General features: G+C 50.1%; 1 protein-coding gene across 6 annotated transcripts in view; it reads left to right on the top strand.

Annotated features, from left to right (window-relative positions):
• LOC138840934 (lysine-specific demethylase 2B) overlaps positions 1 to 18,073 on the top strand; it is a 91,758-nt gene that overhangs the window by 15,261 nt on the left and 58,424 nt on the right. For 3 of the 6 annotated variants that reach the window (XM_070041374.1, XM_070041375.1, XM_070041376.1), the window contains 4 exons: positions 1,335 to 1,513; positions 1,809 to 1,915; positions 14,076 to 14,169; positions 15,598 to 15,751. In XM_070041374.1, coding sequence (XP_069897475.1) covers positions 1,335 to 1,513; positions 1,809 to 1,915; positions 14,076 to 14,169; positions 15,598 to 15,751 — 534 coding nt within the window. Of the gene's footprint in view, positions 1 to 1,334; positions 1,514 to 1,808; positions 1,916 to 10,843; positions 11,043 to 11,169; positions 11,453 to 11,889; positions 12,294 to 14,075; positions 14,170 to 15,597; positions 15,752 to 18,073 lie in introns of those variants that run through there. The other 3 variants (XM_070041377.1, XM_070041379.1, XM_070041378.1) reach the window with 3 other exon arrangements.

The following is an 18,073-nucleotide window of genomic DNA, read 5'->3' as shown; positions in this document are numbered from 1 at the left end:
AATTGGCCCTAGGTAATAGGGAAACGGGTATGTGGCCAGGTGAGCTTTCCATGTAGATCAAGGGAGTGTCACCTGACTTGCATATCACGAAACTTATTTTGATTTCCTGTACAATCTATTCTTAGTTTGTGGGCTACACAAGAGCACACAGTGGTGTGGATGGTCCTGGGGCTGTCATTTGCTGACCAATGGTAAATGTACCAAAAACCTATTGAGGTAGCTGTGAATAAGAGGTCACCTATTTTCTTTTCTTTTCTTTTTTTTTGTCGGTCGTAGAGCTTGAACTCTGGGCCTGGGCACTGTCCCTCAGCTCTTCAGCTCAAGGCGAGTGCTCTACCACTTGAGCTACAGCGCCACTTCTGGTTTTCTGGTGGTTTATTGGAGATAGGAGTCTCACGGTCTCTCCTGCCTGGGCTGGCTTTGAACCTCGATCCTCAGATCTCAGCCTCCTGAGTAGCTAGGATTACAGGCATGAGCCACCAGCGCCCGGCGAGGTCACCTATTTTCTGTTGTTATTCCTAAGTTTCAATGGACTGTGTATTTGTCACTGAGTTCATGGAGAGTTAGGGCCTCTCAGACCATGTGATCAGTTTCTTGCTGCAATTGTAATGCTCATTCTGAGAGATACCCAGAAGGTGCCAACTTCCTGAAGAAATCTCTGGGACTTGGCAGCCTCCTTTGTGTCTGTTTCTCCCCTCTCAGAACACTGCTCCTAGGCTCATTCATTGGTGGAAGCACTGATAACGCTTACTTGAATTCCACAGACAAGCGAATAGAATGAATGCAAAAAGGATTAAGATTCCCTTAAAAAAAAAATCTCTTGGATTTTCCTGCCCAGGCTGGCTTCAAACTGTGATCCTCAGATCTCAGCCTCCTGACTAGCTGGTATTACAAGGGTAAGCCATAGGGAGCACTTACTCTCTTTCCTTTGGCTACCCTTTATAGGTGAAGTCAGAGAAACCAAATAACTTTGCTGGCTTCATGAAGGGAAGCAGGGAGACTTCTAAAGCCTGCAGAGATAAATACTGCCCTAGTATTGAATACACAGAAAAGCCCTGAGTTCCTTGTTAAGAGTTTTTTTTTTTTTTTTTTTTTTTTTTCTTTTTTAAAGCAATAGTGAGCTACTGAAGGTTTAGGGGCCAGGGAGAGAGGTGTGTTCATGGTCAGTTCTGGAGCAGTGTAGAGCAGGAGTGGGAAAGGAAAGCTGAAGATTCACACTTGGGAAGGCGCTGAGGTCATCTCGGCAGATGTGAAGGAGAAGTGCAGAGAGTAAGGAGGCCCCTAGTCTTGATAGGAAGCCCTGAGGGTGACCAGCATGTGCCCCGTGCCCCCAGGGAGCCGGCGACTGGTGGACGTGATGGACGTGAACACCCAGAAGGGCACAGAGATGAGCATGTCCCAGTTTGTGCGATACTACGAGACGCCTGAGGCGCAGCGGGATAAGCTCTACAACGTCATCAGCCTGGAGTTCAGCCACACCAAGCTGGAGCACCTGGTCAAGCGTCCCACTGTGGTAAGTCCCAGCTTCACACCCCTCTTGCCACCCAGCCTGCCTCCCCTGCTGCCTGGCTCCAGACTAGCATGTCTTTTGAGATAGAATCGCTGGAATGGGTGAGACCAAGGCTCATTGCCTGAAGGGTTTAGAGGGGGTGTTGGGAACAGGGTTTTGGCTCCGAGGCACGCTGAAGCTGCAGGAAGGGGTGAAGTGGTGAGGAAAGCAGACCAGAGCATTCAGGGGCCTGGAGCAGATGTGCTTCTGACTGTGTCTGGGTGCAGACAGGGAAGCACTAACGTGGCCTGGCTTTCAGGTGGATCTGGTAGACTGGGTCGACAACATGTGGCCACAGCACCTGAAGGAGAAGCAGACAGAAGCAACGAATGCCATTGCCGAGATGAAGTACCCCAAAGTGAAGAAGTAAGATGGCTGGGCTGGCAGGGCGGGTGGGCAGTCCTAGTCCTGATCCATGAGGGCTTGGTGCTCCTCCGTGCCTGACCCCCTTCAGGACTGAAGGACTCAGCACTGCTGCTTCCAAGGTGGGAGGGGAGGATGGGATCCTTCATGTGGACAGCCTGTCATCTTACTTCCTGGAGGGCAGGATACAGTCCTGCACTGGACCAGACCCTCCATCCCTTAGCTCCTCCAGAGTGGTGATCTGAGGAAGAATAGGGAAGGAGGCACCGCTGTGTGCCTTCCTGTGTATATTATGTGTTTATGGGGAGATCAGTGTTAGTGTGTATTTACTCACACACAGTGGTCTATTTCCTCCCCTTCATGTGTTCCAGGAGAGGGTCTCACAGTACATTATGTGTGCGTGTATATATATATATATATATATATATATAGTGTGTGTGTGTGTGTGTGTGTGTGTGTGTGTGTGTGTGTATTTTATGTATTCTTTTGCCAGTCCTGGTCTTGAGCACTGTCCCTAAGCTCCTTTTGCTCAAGGCTAGAACTCTACCACTTGAGCCACCGTACCACTCCTGGATTTTTCTTTGATTAATTTGGAGATAAGAATCTCATAGACTTTCCTACCTGGGCTGGCTTCAAACCATGATCTTCAGATCTCAGCCTCCTGAGTAGTTAGGATTGCCTGGCTTGATCTACATTTTTTGGCAAAGATAAGAAGGGGTCTGGTGTCCAGACCTAAGACCTGTGATTCACAGGAACCTTTTCCAAACAAATCTCAGGGTCACCTTAGTCAGCAGAAGTGTCTTAGATGGTGGTCTCCAGGCAGAAGATTGATAGGGCTGGGAGGGTAAGGATGGTTGTGAACAGCTATCTGTGTACATGCAGACTAATGAGTACATCCTGAGCCTGATTGTTGAACCAGGGTAGGTGCAGCAATGGGCCTCCTCCAGCTCAGGGGGTTAAATAATGGGCCCTTAAGAGGAGGAACTCGTGTTAGGGGCTCCAGCCATCTAAAAGGGGAAGGAGATGCTGGCAGGGCTAGTATCTGGAAGAGTTGGCACTGGCGGCCTGGATCCATTAGCCTCTGTGCTCGGCCCTGCTTCCAGCAGTGCCCCCAGGACGTGTTTGCTGTGAACTTTTCACTCCCTTGGCCCTCCATTCTGTGCATATTGAATGCCTACTGCGTGCCAGGCTTTGTAAGAAAGGCCAGTCCTCAGGCCCTGGGCTTCTCATGGATTATTCTCATTCTCTCTCCCTCTCTTTCTCTTGTTATGTCATAGATTTTGTCCTCTCCAAGCTGAAGATCCATGCATCCATTGGATCTTGGCTGTATCAAAGGCAGAGACTGGGGCTGGGAAGGTGGCTCAGTGGTAGAGTGCTTGCCTCGCATGCATGAGGCCCTGGGTTCGATTCCTCAGCACCATATAAGCAGAAAAAGCTGGACGTGGTGCTGTGGCCCAAGTGGTAGAGTGCTAGCCTTGAGCTGAAGAGCTGAGGGACAGCGCCCAGGCCCAGAGTTCAAGCCCCACAACTGACCAAAAAAAAAAAAAAAGGGCAGAGACTAGGCTATTCTATTCTAATTGGATCAAAGAAAAATGTACAAAGTACCTGGGATGGGGAAGTAAAGAGATAAAACCAGGTGTTGTGGTGCCCACCTGTAATGCCAGCTACTTAGGAGTCAGATGCAGGGGATCATGAGTTGGTGGCCAGCCTAGGCAAAACTACTGACACTGTACCTTATAAACAACATATAAGCAAAAGGGCTGTGGTTTGTAACTGAAGTGGTAGAACGCTTATCTTGTATGTGGGAGGCCCTAGGTTCAATGTAGGACACGGGGGAAGAAAGAGAGATGAACAAGACTAAAGCCCCCACCCTATGGATAATAGTGCCTCATGGTGCAGGCTGTAGTGATTGGAGAAGGGAAAGAGTCTTGGGCAGGGAGCAAGTATAGGAGGAATGCTTTCGGGTTCTTGTCATCAGGAGAGCTTCTTGGAGGAGACATTTCACCTGTGCTTTAGATAACACAGGAGATGGGGAGCAATAGGGGGTGATGGAGGAAGGGAAGTGGGTGAGGGGATAGCTGTGAGAATGGACTTAGGGTTCAGATTATGGTTCTCATGGACTGATCCATCCACTGATGGCTCCTGAAGTCATTCCTTCACAGCAGTGAAGGAATCTGACTAGTGCTGGTTACGAGGGACACATGGGCAAGCAACCTTGACTGGTAGTGGGCATTAGGCACAGTTTAGGCCCAATGCCCCATTTTGCCTTTAGAATGCCCCAATTTTCCCTGAGAACAATTGGAAACCTCTCCCCATATTCCCCATATATATATATGTATGTATGTATGTATATTTATTTATTTATATTTACTTATTTTTGGTCGGTCGTGGGGCTTGAACTATGGGCTTGGGCACTGTCCCTGCACTCTTCAGCTCAAGGTGAGCACTCTACCAATTGAGCCACTTCCAGTTTTCTAGTGGTTTATATAAGAGTCTCACAGACTTTCCTACCAGGGCTGGCTTTGAACCATGATCCTCAGATCTCAGCCTCCTGAGTAGCTAGGATTACAGGCATGAACCACCGGCGCCCCGCTCTCTCCCCATATTTTATCAAGACCTTACACGCTCAAGTGTTCTGCCACTTGAGTCAGGCTCTGAGACCTTTTGCACGTTTGTATTTCAGATACAGTCTTGCATTAACTTTGTCTAGGCAGGCTTCAGACTGTGATCCTCCTTTTCCTGAGCTGGGACCAGCCAACCGCAAGAGTGTTCCATCACATCTGGTTCCCTCTGGAGATTTTAAGCAGGGAGGGATGCCTTTAGGTTTACGTGGTACAAAATCTTCCTACAATGTGAATTGGAGGGTGTAGGACCAAGCAGGTTGAAATAGGCCACTGCCTAAACTAGATAAAGAGGGAGCAGGAAAAAGAAGGGAAGACAGCTGAACATATTTTTTGGAAGAAGATAGCACTGAGTGATGTATGTATCAATTAAAGTCTGTCTTGCCTACAGTATCTTCTGAGATTCTTTTTTGTTGTTGTGGTGGTGGTGGTGGTGGTGCTTGAACTTGGTTTGGGCACTATTCCTGAGCATTTTTTGCTTTTTCACTTTGAGCCAAAGCACCACTTCTGATTTTCTGGTGGTTAATTGGAGATAAGAATCTCATGGCCTTTACTGCCTGGATTGACTGTGAACCGGGATTCTCAGGCCTCAGCCTCTTGAATAGCTGTGATTTACAGGTGTGAGCCATCAGCACCCACTTCTGAGATTTTTTTTTTTTTTTTTTGCCAATCTTGGGACTTGAACTCAAGAGACTGGGCATTGTTCTTGAGCTTTTTTGCTCAAAGCTAGCACTCTACCACTTGAGCCACAGCACCACTTCTGGTCTTTTTTGTTTAAGTGGTACTGAGGAGTCGAACCCATGGCTTTGTACATGCTAGGCAAGCACTCTACCCTTAAGCCACATTCCCAACCACGATTCTTTTAAATAGTAAGCTAATAGTAAGCTCTTTCAATATGTTTGATCCCCTCTCATATCCCAAACAGGGTTCATACACTGTTTTCTAGGCCCACATATCTTCAGTCCATTCTCTGGCAAGTAGATTTACAAATTAACTCTGTCGGTGGCTGTGGGGATTTGATATAGGACGTGTGCCTCATTAGGAAGGAAGATGTCACCTTGGAAAGTCCAATTGTTCAGCAGAAAAGAATGCCTTTCAAATGTTCATAATCAAGGTAAAAAAAGAAAAAAAAAATCCGACCACGATGAAGTCCTCTGGGATGGTGGAATAGTTCTGTGGAATTTAATTAAATGACATTGTTTCTAGAAATTGCACAGCTTCCTTGCTGGAGGCACCTACAATGCAGAGACAGATGATGGCTTTCCTGAATGGAAGGGGAAATGGTGACAGACACCACTGATGTCTCCCTGGCACCAGGGTTTATGTTGTTTGGTGGTAGTCAGAGGTTTAAGAATTTTAATGGTTTTTGCTTGAGCTATTTAAGGGAAGGTTGACAGTGACACTGTGGCACAAAGTGGTAGGGTGCCTGCTTTGAGTGAAAAAGCTCAGGGACAGCACCCAGACCCTGAGTTCAAGCCCTATGACTGACAAAAAGAAAAAGAAGAGAGAGAAAGGGGGGGGGGGGCGGTGACTGGTGTATAGGGGGTAGTTGTGACTACATGGGAGACAAAAAATTTACAAAGAACCAGTCGCTGGTGGCTCATGCCTGTAATCCTAACTACTCAGGAGGGTGAAATCTGAGGATCACAGTTCAAAGCCAGCCTGGAAAACCGGAAGTGGCACTATGGCTCAAGTGGTAGAGCGCTAACCTTGAGCTGAAGGGCTCAGGGACAGTGCCCAGGCGCTGAATTCAAGCCCCATGAACAACCAAAAAAAAATTACATAGATTATATATGTTAATTATTTTTTGGGGGGGGTCTGGTCTTGGTGCCTGAACTCTGGGCCTGGGTGCTGTCCCTCAGCTCTTCAGCTCAAGGCTAGTGCTCTACCACTTGAGCCACAGCGCCACTTCTGGCTTTTTTTCTTTTTGCTTATGTGGTGCTGGGGAATCGAACCCAGGGCCTCATGCATGCAAGGCAAGCGCTCTACCACTGAGCCATCTTCCCAGCCCTTATGTTAATTATCTTATAGCACAAGATATACTTCTCTAAGAGTCCTTAGACTATAATGAATTTAAAAAACTAAGTCTTTTCTCACCAAATGTACATTGTGGTAGGAGAAGGAACGGGCAAGCAAACCTGGGCATAATGTAGCTTAGTGTTGAAAATCTCAAAGAAACAAGAGAGAATTATAGGCATGGCTGACTGAGTCCTGATGTCACCCTGCGTTTCTGCCACTGCCTTGTTCTCCTGCCTCTCTACCCTGAAGAAATGCTTGATGAAGAAATGTCTTTGCAAATTTCTTTTGCCTGTCTATAAACAGTGACCATTATATGCCAGTATTATTGCTCCATAATTGTTACTTTAAAATGGAATAGCTCTTTTTTTTGGTCAGTTGTGATGCTTGAACTCTAGGCCTGGGTGCTGTCCCTCAGCTCTTCAGCTCAAGGTGAGCACTCTACCACTTGAGCCACAGCGCCACTTCCGTTTTCTTGTGATTTGTATGAGATAAGAGTCTCACAGACTTTTCCTGCCCAGGCTGGCTTTGAACCAAGATTCTCAGAACTCAGCCTCCTTAGTAGCTAGGATTACAGGTGTGAGCCACCGGTGCCTAGCTTTTTTTTTTTTTTTTTTTTTTCATAATTTAAACTGCAGGTTCATGCCTGTAATTCTAGCTACTGAGGAGGCTGAAATCAGAGGATTGCAGTTCAGAGCCAGCCCAGGCAGAAAAATCTGTGAGACTCTTATCTCAAACCTCAGTACTAGCACCAAAAATCTAAAACAAAACAAAAAAAAGGTTATGTCAAGACTTAGGCCTGGATTGCATTCATCTGAAGGCTTGACTGGGGCTGGAGGAGTGGCTTGTGAGCCTAGCTCACAGCACAGCTGCTGGTAGGAAGCCTCAGTTCCTTGCTGCATGGACCTCTCCACAGGGCTGCTTGAGTGTCCTCATGTCATGGCCACTGGCTTCTCAGAGTGAGCAGTTCAAGAAAGACCAAGGAAGGGTTGGGAATGTGGCTTAGTGGTAGAGTGCTTGCCTAGCATGCATGAAGCCCTGGGTTCTATTCCTCAGTACCACATAAACAGAAAAAGCCAGAAGTGGTGCTGTGGCTCAAGTGGTAGAGTGCTAGCCTTGAGCAAAAAGAAGCTCAAGGATAGTGGCTGGGCCCTGAATCCAAGCCCCAGGACTGGAGGAAAAAAAACAAAAACAAATAAAAGACCAGGGAATCTAGGCACTAGTGGCTCACGCTTGTAATCCTAGCTACTCAGGAGGCTGAGATCTGAGGATCACAGTTTAAAGCTAGCCTGGGCAGGAAAGTCTATGAAACTCTTCATCTCCTGTTAACCATCAGAAAACTGGAAGTGGCACTGTAGTTCAGAAAGGGGTGCTGAATTCCTGGAAAGGACAAGTCTATGTAAGGTTATACAGTTGTAAAGTTGTTGCCGGGTTCTGTAGTTGTGTGAGATACAGCTTCTGTCATCAAAGAGCTGAGGCATGTGTACCTAAAAAATTATTGTAAAGGTAGCCTCATTCTTAGGGTGGTCTGTTGTCAGCTTATTTAACTCCATATCCAGTTGCTAAGTTCCACAAAGTTTGCAAAGACATTCAGCCTGTGACTGTTGCTCAAATCCAATAGCCAGAACATTCCTCAGAGCTCGTTATTTTTTTTTTTTTTTTTTTTTTTACTTTTTGGTCGGTCATGGGGCTTGAACTCTAAGCCTGGGCACTGTCCCTGAGGTCTTCAGCTCAAGGCTAGATCTCTACCACTTGAGCCACAGCGCAACTTCTGGCCTTTTCTGTTTATGTGGTGCTGAGGAATTGAACCCAGGGCCTTATTATGCATGCGAGGCAAGCACTTACCACTGAGCCACATTCCCAGCCCCATAACTTTTTTTTTTTGGCCGGTCGTGGGGCTTGAACTCTGGTAGGCACTGTCCCTCAGCTCTTCAGCTCAAGGTGAGCGTTCTACCACTTGAGCCACAGCGCCACTTCTGGTTTTCTAGTGGTTTATTGGAGATAGGAGTCTTACGGTCTTTCCTGCCTGGGCTGGCTTTGAACCCAGATCCTCAGATCTCAGCCTCCTGAGTAGTTAGGATTACAGGCGTGAGCCACCGGTGCCCAGCCCCCATAACTTTTTTTTGATCAGTTATAGGGCTTGAACTCAGAGCCTGGGTGCTGCCTCTGAGCTTTTCTGCTCAAGGGTAGCACTCTACCACTTTGAGCCACAGCTCCACTTCTGGTTTTCTGGTGGTTCATTGAAGGTAAGTCTCACAGACTGTCCTGCCTGGGCTGGCTTTGGACTGTGATCCTCAGATCTCAGCCTCCTGAGTAGATAGGATTACAGGCATGAGCCACTGGCACCTGACAAACTCTTCCTTTTAATTAGGCTAAACATACACCTCCTAGAACTCTGACCAGTTCTAAGGAGTTTGTAGTCCAAAGTCATGGAAAGACCACTGAAAGGTACTAATGAGACTGCCATGTGTGACTGCAGGAGGTAACACCCTGCTCAGGCTATTGACCTCTATGAACAATGGGTTCAATGTTTCCATCCATAAAATAGGGATGGCTTGAGTTGTTGGAAGGGTAAAATGGGATCTGGCATGTAAGTAGCTGTTACTATATATACACTGGTATAATTAGATCCTACTAATATTGCTGGGTAGCCCCAGAATGGAGAAGGTTGGTTTCCATCCCTACTGGGACTACAACCATCTCCTGCCCCCTTGTGGTTTGGGGGATGGGATGAAGGGGAAGGGCCTGCTGATCTGAAACTTGGGACTTGGGGTTTGAGTTGGATCACTTCTTTCTGGGCAAGTCCATGGTTGAGGTTTGGCTGTTCCAGTTTGAGTTGGGGTCTGCCAGGTAGACCTGGGAGGACTGGGAAACAGGCAGACAAGAAGTGATAAGTGAGCACCATAATCACCAGGCTGTTTACCAGGATGAGGAACAATCTCTGACCCTCAGTTTCCTCATCTGAAAAGTGGGGATAAGCACTGGAACTGGCCTTAAGAGAGGGTCCTAGTTTTTTGTTTTGCTTTTTTTTTTTTTTGGTTGTGGGTCTTGAACTCTGGGCCTGGGCACTGTCCCTCAGCTCTTCAGCTCAAGGCAAGTGCTACCACTTGAGCCACAGTGTCACTTCCGGTTTTCTGGTGGTTTATTGGATAGAAGAGCCTCAAGGACTTTCCTGGTTTATTGGACATAAGAATCTTAAGGACTTTCCTGCCTAGGCTGGCTTTGAACCTCGATCCTCAGATCTCAGCCTCCTGAGTAGGATGACAGGCGTGAGCCACCCGAGCCGGCTTTTTTAATACTCTTTTCTGGTTACTGGTAGCATCGAATCCCCACAATAATTCTACTGTATGGCCGCCCAGCGCTTGGGAGGGGCAGGTGGAGGAAGGGGGAGCAGGGAAGAGCTGATGGGCCTCCCTCCTGTTAGAGGCACCAGGAAATGGCTCCGGGAGGGGAAGTAAGTCTTGGCTGCCGTCCTCTGCGCGGGGTGCACGTGTAGGGGAAGGCGGCTTTGCTGGGTCCTCGCTGGCAGCAGCCGGCGCCTTCCTCCGGGGCATCCCGGCCGCCAGGGGCGGCTGTGGACGGCGCGGCCCGTCCCTGGGCGGCCCGGGCCCGGGCGCTTCCCTGCTCCTCTGTCGCCCGTCGTAGTTAGGCACCGCCGCGGCCTCCCTCCGCCTCCCTGCTGTTCAGTTCCACCCTGGGGATGGGTGCAGGCTGGGGCCGGCTCCCACGGAAGGGGGGTGGCGTGCGAGGGTCCCGTGTCCCCGCCAGCCCGGCACCCCGGAGGGGGCTCTGTATCCCGCCCGGTACCCCGGAGAGGGCCCCCCCCCCGCTCCCGGGCGGCACCTCGGAGGCTCCCCCCCCTCAGCTGCCGGCGTCGAGAGGGGCCGGGCACCCGCGTCCCCGCCCAGGGTAACGGGCCCTGGGGCAGGCCGGCGGGCGGGCTCGCGGGGCGGGAGGGGCGCAGGGCAGCGTCGCAGGCCTGGCCCCCGAGCCGCCCTTTGTGTCTCCCAGCGCCGGGAGTGTGCGCCTTCGCGCCCGCGCGGGTCACCAGCCGCCACGCGCTGCCAGTTCCTCTGGCTTGCCCCTCTGCCGCCAGATCTTGCCCGAGGGGACCGGGCTGGGCCACCTGGGGGGCAGTTCTCCAAGTAGAGGGAAAGCACGGGGGCGGGGTCGCCCCGCCTCCGCAGACCCCAGGCCGCGCCCCGAAGTTGGTGTGGCAGGTGCAGCGCCCCGCTATGGCGCGCCTCCCGCTAGTCCCGGCCTTCGTGAGGAACCCCAGGGCCGAGCTCGGGAGCGGAGCGCCCGCCTGCCGCCTCCCACTGGCGGGCGGCCTCCCTCCCGAGGACGGGAAGCCACCTGGCTGCGGGTCCCGCCTGGAGGCGGCCCGGGAGGCACAGCGGGCTGGCGGGGGCCGGCGGGTCGGCAGAAGGATTGCTCCGCGCAGTGGTGGAGCCCATGTGACTGCGGTGTGCTGGGAAGAGGAAGCTGTGGAGGTCAGTGCAAAGGCGTCACGCCAGAGCGGCCCGTGGAGCCAGCCGGGGGTGGCTTGATGGCTGCGGGGACCAGGACAAAGCCGTCCTGTCGCTGCCACCTTGCTTGCAATCTCTGGAGTGGGAGGGGTGGCTTTGGTCAGGTGGCCAGGAAATGAGGGACACTGGGAGGAGGGGCCACCAGAAGGGGCGGGCTCAGAAGTGGTTCCCCAGTCCCCGAGGGGCCCCTGAGGGCAGATCAAACGAACTTGGAGAACTTTCCATGCTCGCAGCAGCCTGAGATTCTCCTTCCTTTCACGTGCAGTGGAGGTTGGAGCGGGGCGTTGGGAGATGGGCTAAGCGGGGTGATCGGCGTGCCCAGGCAGCCCGAGGACCTGGAGTGGAGGAGCCAAGGTCTCCGCTTGTCCTCTGCTGTGGGTACCCAGCTGAGCATCACCGCTGGCTGAAGGAAGTACCTTCTCCCAGCTGCGCCCCCACCCGCCCCCCTTAAATTGTTTTCTCTAGACTGTTCAGCTGAGGCTGGAGGGGGTGGAAACCAAGGTTAGATTAAAAAAAGAAAAAAAAAAACAAACCCAAGCCAAGAGGAAGAGGTGGTTTTAGGGAAGGGAGGACTAATATTTTGAAGTGGTGCTTAGAGAAGGGGCCTGTGTGTGTGTGTGTGTGTGTGTGTGTGTGTGTGTGTGTGTGTGTGTGTGTGTGTGTGTGTGTGTGTGTGTGTGTGTGTGTGTGTGTGTGTGTGTGTGTATCTGTGTGTGTGTGTGTGTGTGTACCTCTCTGAGATCTTCCGTGAGGACTCATCTAAGGTGGGAAAGCAGGCGGGCTAGGAGGGTACGGAGTCCAGAGCCAGGACTTCAGCAGCCCCAGTGCCCGCTTCGTGACAGCCTTCGTCCTGGGCTGTCAACTACACCCCTCTGGTGGGGTTGCTAGGCAGCGGTTCTCTGATGTACGGGAAGGCCTTCTGATTTGCCAGCCTCCTGCAGACACATGGTTAAGTCTCCTTCCAGCCTATCCGGAGGAGGGAGGAGAGGCACGCTGCCTGCATACTGCCGAGCCCTGGGTCCACCTGAACGGGAGGTGCAAAAGGCAGCCAGAAGGAGGGGGCTCTTGGAGCCCTCTTGCCTTCTACCCAGCTCCTCACCATGTCCACCTTTCCTCTTCCCTGCACTGGGGCTTGCTGCTGGCTCCTCCTTGCTCATCCCCACCCCATTCCTCTTCCCCAAACCACGGAAAAGCAAAGTGCAGCAGGGAAAAGAGGTCAGTGGGGTAAGCGTGTATGTGCAAACATACGGGGCCTCTGGAGGTGGCCACATGCATGGGCTTGAGGGTGGGAAGGCTGCCCTCATCTGCGCTTCCCCCAGAGCACTTGTGGGAAGGGGGGAATTGCAGGAGGGGGCCTGGCACGGTTGTCTGTCAGGTATGGACTTAGGAGCCTGCTCTGTGCTGGTGCCTCCTTCGGCTCTGCTCACTCCTAGGAGGGGCATCACGTTGGGGGAGATGGGGGACAGGCATATTTCTGCAAGTGTGGGCTCTCTAGCTCTTTCTGGTGCTCAGAAGGGAAGGGAGCCTCTGACTGCTTTCTGCTCTCCCTGAATGCACGTTCCTCTGTTCCCCTTCTGCCTGGTCCGCGCTCCTAGCGTTTTCTCTTAATTCTTTCACTTTTTTAAAAAAAAATAAAATAGCTTTGTTGAAATATAATTCACATACTATTCATTTGTGAAAAACGTCAATCTGATGTTTTTGATTTTTTTACAATGTTTACAGAGTTGTGAAACCACGGTCAATTTTAGAACATTGTCTTCAGCCCAGAATGAAACCCTGATTTTCATTAGTGTCACTGCAAATCCCAGTCGCCCCGGCCACCAGTGGTCTGGGTGCTTGCTTTGGACATCACCTGTATATGGAGTCCCTCTGTGTGGGCTTTGGTGGCTGTTGATTTCCGTTGCTTACTTGTCGATCCATCATGGTTTGTTTACTATTCAACTTTTTCTGTGCCTTGCTTCATGGCGGGGGTCTTAGGCATTCCTATGCATCAGTGCCATGCCTAGCCTCTGGCTTGGACCTCTGGTGGAATAAATGAGATGAATGGAATAAATGAGACTAGTAGCTGGCAAGCTACACAGGTGGTTTACAACTGAATTCCAGGGGGCCCAGCTTATACAATGGGGGTTGTCATCAGGCATCAGAGCTGCGAAGGAGTAGAAAGAAAGCCTCTTAGTTGAGTGAGGCTGAGGCAGGGGTAAAAACCACAATGGCCCATGGAAACTGGAAAACAAAATGCTACCTCCTTCCAGCCCCGAACCCCTCTCCAGGCTCTGGGGAGGATGGCTCTTGCTGGAAATTTGTCACTTGATCACAAGGGTACCCTGCAGGTCAAGAGCTCCAACAAGATTTAGGTTTTACAAAAATAAAAGGAGGGGCTGGGAATGTGGCTTAGTGGTAGAGTGCTTGCCTTACATGCTTGAGGCCTTGGGTTCGATTCCTCAGCACCACATAAGCAGAAAAAGAAAAGCTGGAAGTGGTGCTGTGGCTCAAGTGGTAGAGTGCTAGCCTTGAGCTGAAGAGCTGAGGGACAGCGCCCAGGCCCAGAGTTCAGGCCCCATGACAAATAAATAAATAAATAAATAAATAAATAAATGGAAATTCCCAGGATCGATGTTTATAGATGAGCACCAAATCAGGCCCTCTGAAGGGTTTGCTCCTGTGATTTGGTTATTGAGTTATTTTATTTTATTTATTATTATTATATTTTTTGCTGATCCTGGAGCTTGAACTCAGGACCTAGGCTCTTTCCCTGAGCCTCTCTGTGCTCAAGGCTAGCACTCTACCACTTGAGCCACAGTGCCACTTCTGGCTTTTTCAGAGGAGTTTATTGGAGATAAGCATCTCACCGACTTAACTGCCCAGGCTTGCTTGAAACTGCAATCCTTAGATCTCAGCCTCCTGAGTAACAAGGATTACAGGTATGAACCATTGGCACCCAGCTAAGTTATTTTTTTTTCCCACTGTCCCTCTCTCCCTCCCACTTCTGTGCTGCAGGTACTGTCTGATGAGTGTGAAAGGTTGCTTCACTGACTTCCACATCGACTTTGGAGGCACTTCCGTGTGGTACCATGTTTTCCGGGGTGGAAAGGTGAGTGCCAGTTGAGCTTCCAGCTCTGGTGCATCTCAGGTTCTTTTGTGTGAAGAGGTGTTTATTTACCTCTGCCCTTCCTTTAGCTTCCCCTTGTTTGCCCCCTGTCCGGTGAGCACCTTCTGGGACACTCCTAGGGCCACCTCTGGCTCTCTGCCTCCCTTTGAGGGGAGAAATTAAATCACACCTGGTCACCCATTCGTACTTACTTGCCCAGTTCAGTTTTCTAAACACCCTGGGCCAGTTTGAAGCTGAGTTTGGCAAGTAAGTACTCCAATCTGCATTCCTCCTGTCTGTAGTCTCATTAATTAATTCATTAATTGTGCTAGTAACTAGAGCATGCACTCAGGGCCTAGACACTGCTCCTTAGATTTTTTTTTCATTCCTAGCTGGTACTCTGCCACTTGAGCCACACCTTCATTTGTCTCCCAGCTTTTTTGGTGATTAATTAGAGATGAATCTCATGGACTTTTCTACCTTTGCTGGCTTTGAACCATGATCCTCAGGTCTCAGGTTCCTAAGCCACCAGTGCCCGGCTTGTTATCACTTTTAAGTTTTTTTCTTTTAATTTAATTTTTAAAATTGTTACTATAAAGGGGAAATACAAAGGGGTTACAGGTACATAAGTCAGGTAAAGAGTACTTTAAAGCCTAGTTGCCAACATACCTGCCTTCAAGAACATTTTACATTGGGATAGACAGCACCCTGACACATACATTCAGAGTGTTTCTGGTGTGTGTGTGTGTGTGTGTGTGTGTGTGTGTGTGTGTGTGTGTGTGTGTGTGTGTGTGTGTGTGTGTGTGTGTGTGTGTGTGTGTGTGTGGTGTGTAAGACTATGAGGGAATGGAGCACCCTGACACATACATTCAGAGTGGTGTGTGTGTGTGTGGGGGGGTGTGTAAGACTATGCGGGAATGGAGGAGTCCCCGAAGGGACGTGGGTGCTTCTTGAGAATGCTGGTGTGCTGCCCTGCTCATCTGGGTCTGCGAGTGCATTTGCTTTAAATAACTTGTTGGAAGAGATTCTGGAAGGAAGTCAACCCACTTGATTCCAGATGTTTTTCCTCCTTCTCCAAAGTGAGTGCAGGCTGGGTTTTATTTATTGGGCCATTTTATCATACAGCTAGGAAATTCCCTTTCTCTCCTTCCCCCGTCCCTCCAGCCAAGCCTTTAGCTCAGAAGAAAGAATGTTCCATCAAGTGTAGGAAGTGGTCCTTCCCTGGTGCTTGAGCTGAAGTGGAGATTTTCTGAAAGTGGCTCCAGCCCTCCCTGCCTTCTCGAGACCTTTTGGGCCCAATCTTGGGGCCCACAGGGTGGACGATCCCCTCTTGTCCCTCCCCCCAGGCAGGGGGGGTTATTTCAGTGGGTTATGGAGGACCTAGAAGCAATCAGAGACAAGCCTGACTGCCTCTTTTCTCTCCCTCTCAAGATCTTTTGGCTGATCCCCCCGACCCTGCACAATTTGGCCCTGTACGAGGAGTGGGTGCTGTCAGGCAAGCAGAGTGACATCTTCTTGGGAGACCGTGTGGAAAGATGCCAAAGAATTGAGCTGAAACAGGGCTACACTTTTTTCATCCCGTCCGGTAGGTTCCTTTGTGGCTGATTTGGGATCTTACCACCCATTGGCTATTTCTGCTGCCTTCAGGAGGCTGCTGCATCAAATGATGACTGGGATCTTTGGGTCAGAGGAGGGACTTGGATGTTTGGATCTGCTGCTGTGAGCTGGGACTTTATCTGTCTGGGCCTCAATGTTAGTTAACACATGTACAATCGGAGGTAAAACTTCTCAGAATGGTGCCTGGACTGGGTCAGCTCAGACATGTTTCTTTTTGTTTTGGTTTTTATTTTGGGTCTGGTCGTGGGCCTGAACTCTGAGCCTGGGCGCTGCCCCTCAGCTCTTCAGCTCAAGGCTAGCGCTCTACCACTTGAGCCATAGCACCACTTCCAGCTTGTTTTTTTGCTTATGGGTGCTGAGGAATTGAACGCAGGGCCTCAAGCATGCAAGGCAAGCGCTTTACCACTGAGCCACCTTCCCAGCCCCCAGACATGTTTCTTTTTGACAGTACTGGGATTTGATATCTGGGCTTTGAGCTTGCTAGGTAGGCACTCTTCCGCTGAACCATGCCTCTGAGCCCTATTGCCTATAGTTCTGTGGAGATAGACTGAAGGCTTTTGGCTGGTTATCTACTGATTCACTAGTAGATGTAGCCAGTGACTTAGGGGCCAAGGGAGTTAGTTAGGTCTTAGGCTGCATTAATAGAGGCCACATATGGGAAGCCATGTGCCTCTTGGTCATCATACTTTGGAGGATATCAATCTGGAGTAAAGGAGTCTGGAAACCACATAGGGTAACATGAGATTGAAGGAGATGATGGGGTATTTTATGTGAGAAGAGGTGTGTGTGAAGAAAGACAGTGGAAGGATTTCTCTGTTAGGTAGCAAGCTCCCTATCATTGGAGATATGCATGTCTCAAATCCTTCCACTGGGGAGAAGCATGGACAGTATAGGAGTACCCTGTGGCCATTGAGATCCCTTGGGTGGAGAAATTGGCCACATTTAGGTTTCTGAAAGTTGCCCTTGGGTCTGGACACCGACCACTGGTGTGTGATGGGGTTAAGGGATGGTCACAGCTCCCACCACGGAGATGGGGCCTGTACATCTGCACACCCTGTACACCTGTATACCTGTACACTTGTATACCTGTATATCTGTAACCTGTGTATAGGTTGGTATACCTGGGCAGAAGGTAAAGATTTCCCTCAGCAAAATGTGGGATTTCAAGGTGCCTATGTTTTAGTAGGGGTGACTTTATCATCATGGCTCCAGGTCTGTCCTTGGGCCTGTTGCACTCAAGTAATAGAAAGGACCTTTGCTTGGAACCAAGGGCACCGCCTTGGCGGCAGTATGTATGACAGATGTCCTAGCACATGTGGTGTAGAGACCCTGGTAGGAGATGGGCTCCTTCAGACTTGTGCTCCAGCCCTGAAAGTATGGGGAAATGGTGGATTTAGGAAAACACAGGAATGCTTCCAGCCTTGCCGTTGACTCTTTGTGACCTTGGGCTAGTCTTTTCCTCTTTCTGCACCTCAGCTACCACATCTCTGCAATGGGGGCCTGTGGGCCCTCTCTGGAGGCCCTGTGCAGAAGGGAGGCAGCTCATCTCCCGCCCTTACCCCAGGGTGGGAGGGCTCTTGACTCTGATGACTTCCGCAAGTTGGGAAGGGTCTTGGAAGCAGCCTCCGAGCCACAGCACAAGTGTGGCTCTCTTGAAGGCAGGAAGAGGAACTCAAGGTGAACCTTAGCAAGTAGACCTCAGCGAAGACTTTCGGCAGTAGGGGTGATGAGTGAGGTGCTCTCAGGTCTCGATCCCCTTCTGGATCTAGAATTCCTCTGTGTTGCTCAGGCTGATCACAAACTTCCGGGCTTGGTCTCCTATCCCTGATTTTTTGGATGTTCAAGAGGTAGAAAGGGAGAAAATTGGAATTTATCATCTTTGGGGTATGGCTTAGTTTTGTGGCTTAGATCAGTGAAATAAAAAAAAAATAAAATAAAATGAAAAAGCTGCAAACTGATTTGTGTCGGTCCTGGATCTTGAGCTCAGGGCATGGGTGCTGTCACTCACAGCTAGCATTTTACCACTTGAGCCACAGTTCTACTTTCAGCTTTTTTGGTGGTTAATTGGAAATGAGTCTCATGGGCTTTCCTTCTCAGATCTCAGCCTCCTGAGTAGCTAGGATGCTAGGATTATAGGTGTGAGCCACCTGTGCCACCACCATCTTCAAATTTTTGCTAAAGATGGATATTAATTAAAAATAAAAGGGTCAGGCTATAGCTCAGTAATAATGCACTTGCCTAGCATGCTTAAGACCCTGTGGCAGAGGGGTGGGGATAGGGGGAATGGGGG

The sequence above is a fragment of the Dipodomys merriami genome, unplaced genomic scaffold, assembly GCF_024711535.1.
Source record: "Dipodomys merriami isolate MVZ:Mamm:240054 unplaced genomic scaffold, mDipMer1.0.p SCAF_307, whole genome shotgun sequence".
NCBI lineage: Eukaryota > Metazoa > Chordata > Mammalia > Rodentia > Heteromyidae > Dipodomys > Dipodomys merriami.
This window is presented reverse-complemented; position numbering and strand designations above follow the sequence as displayed.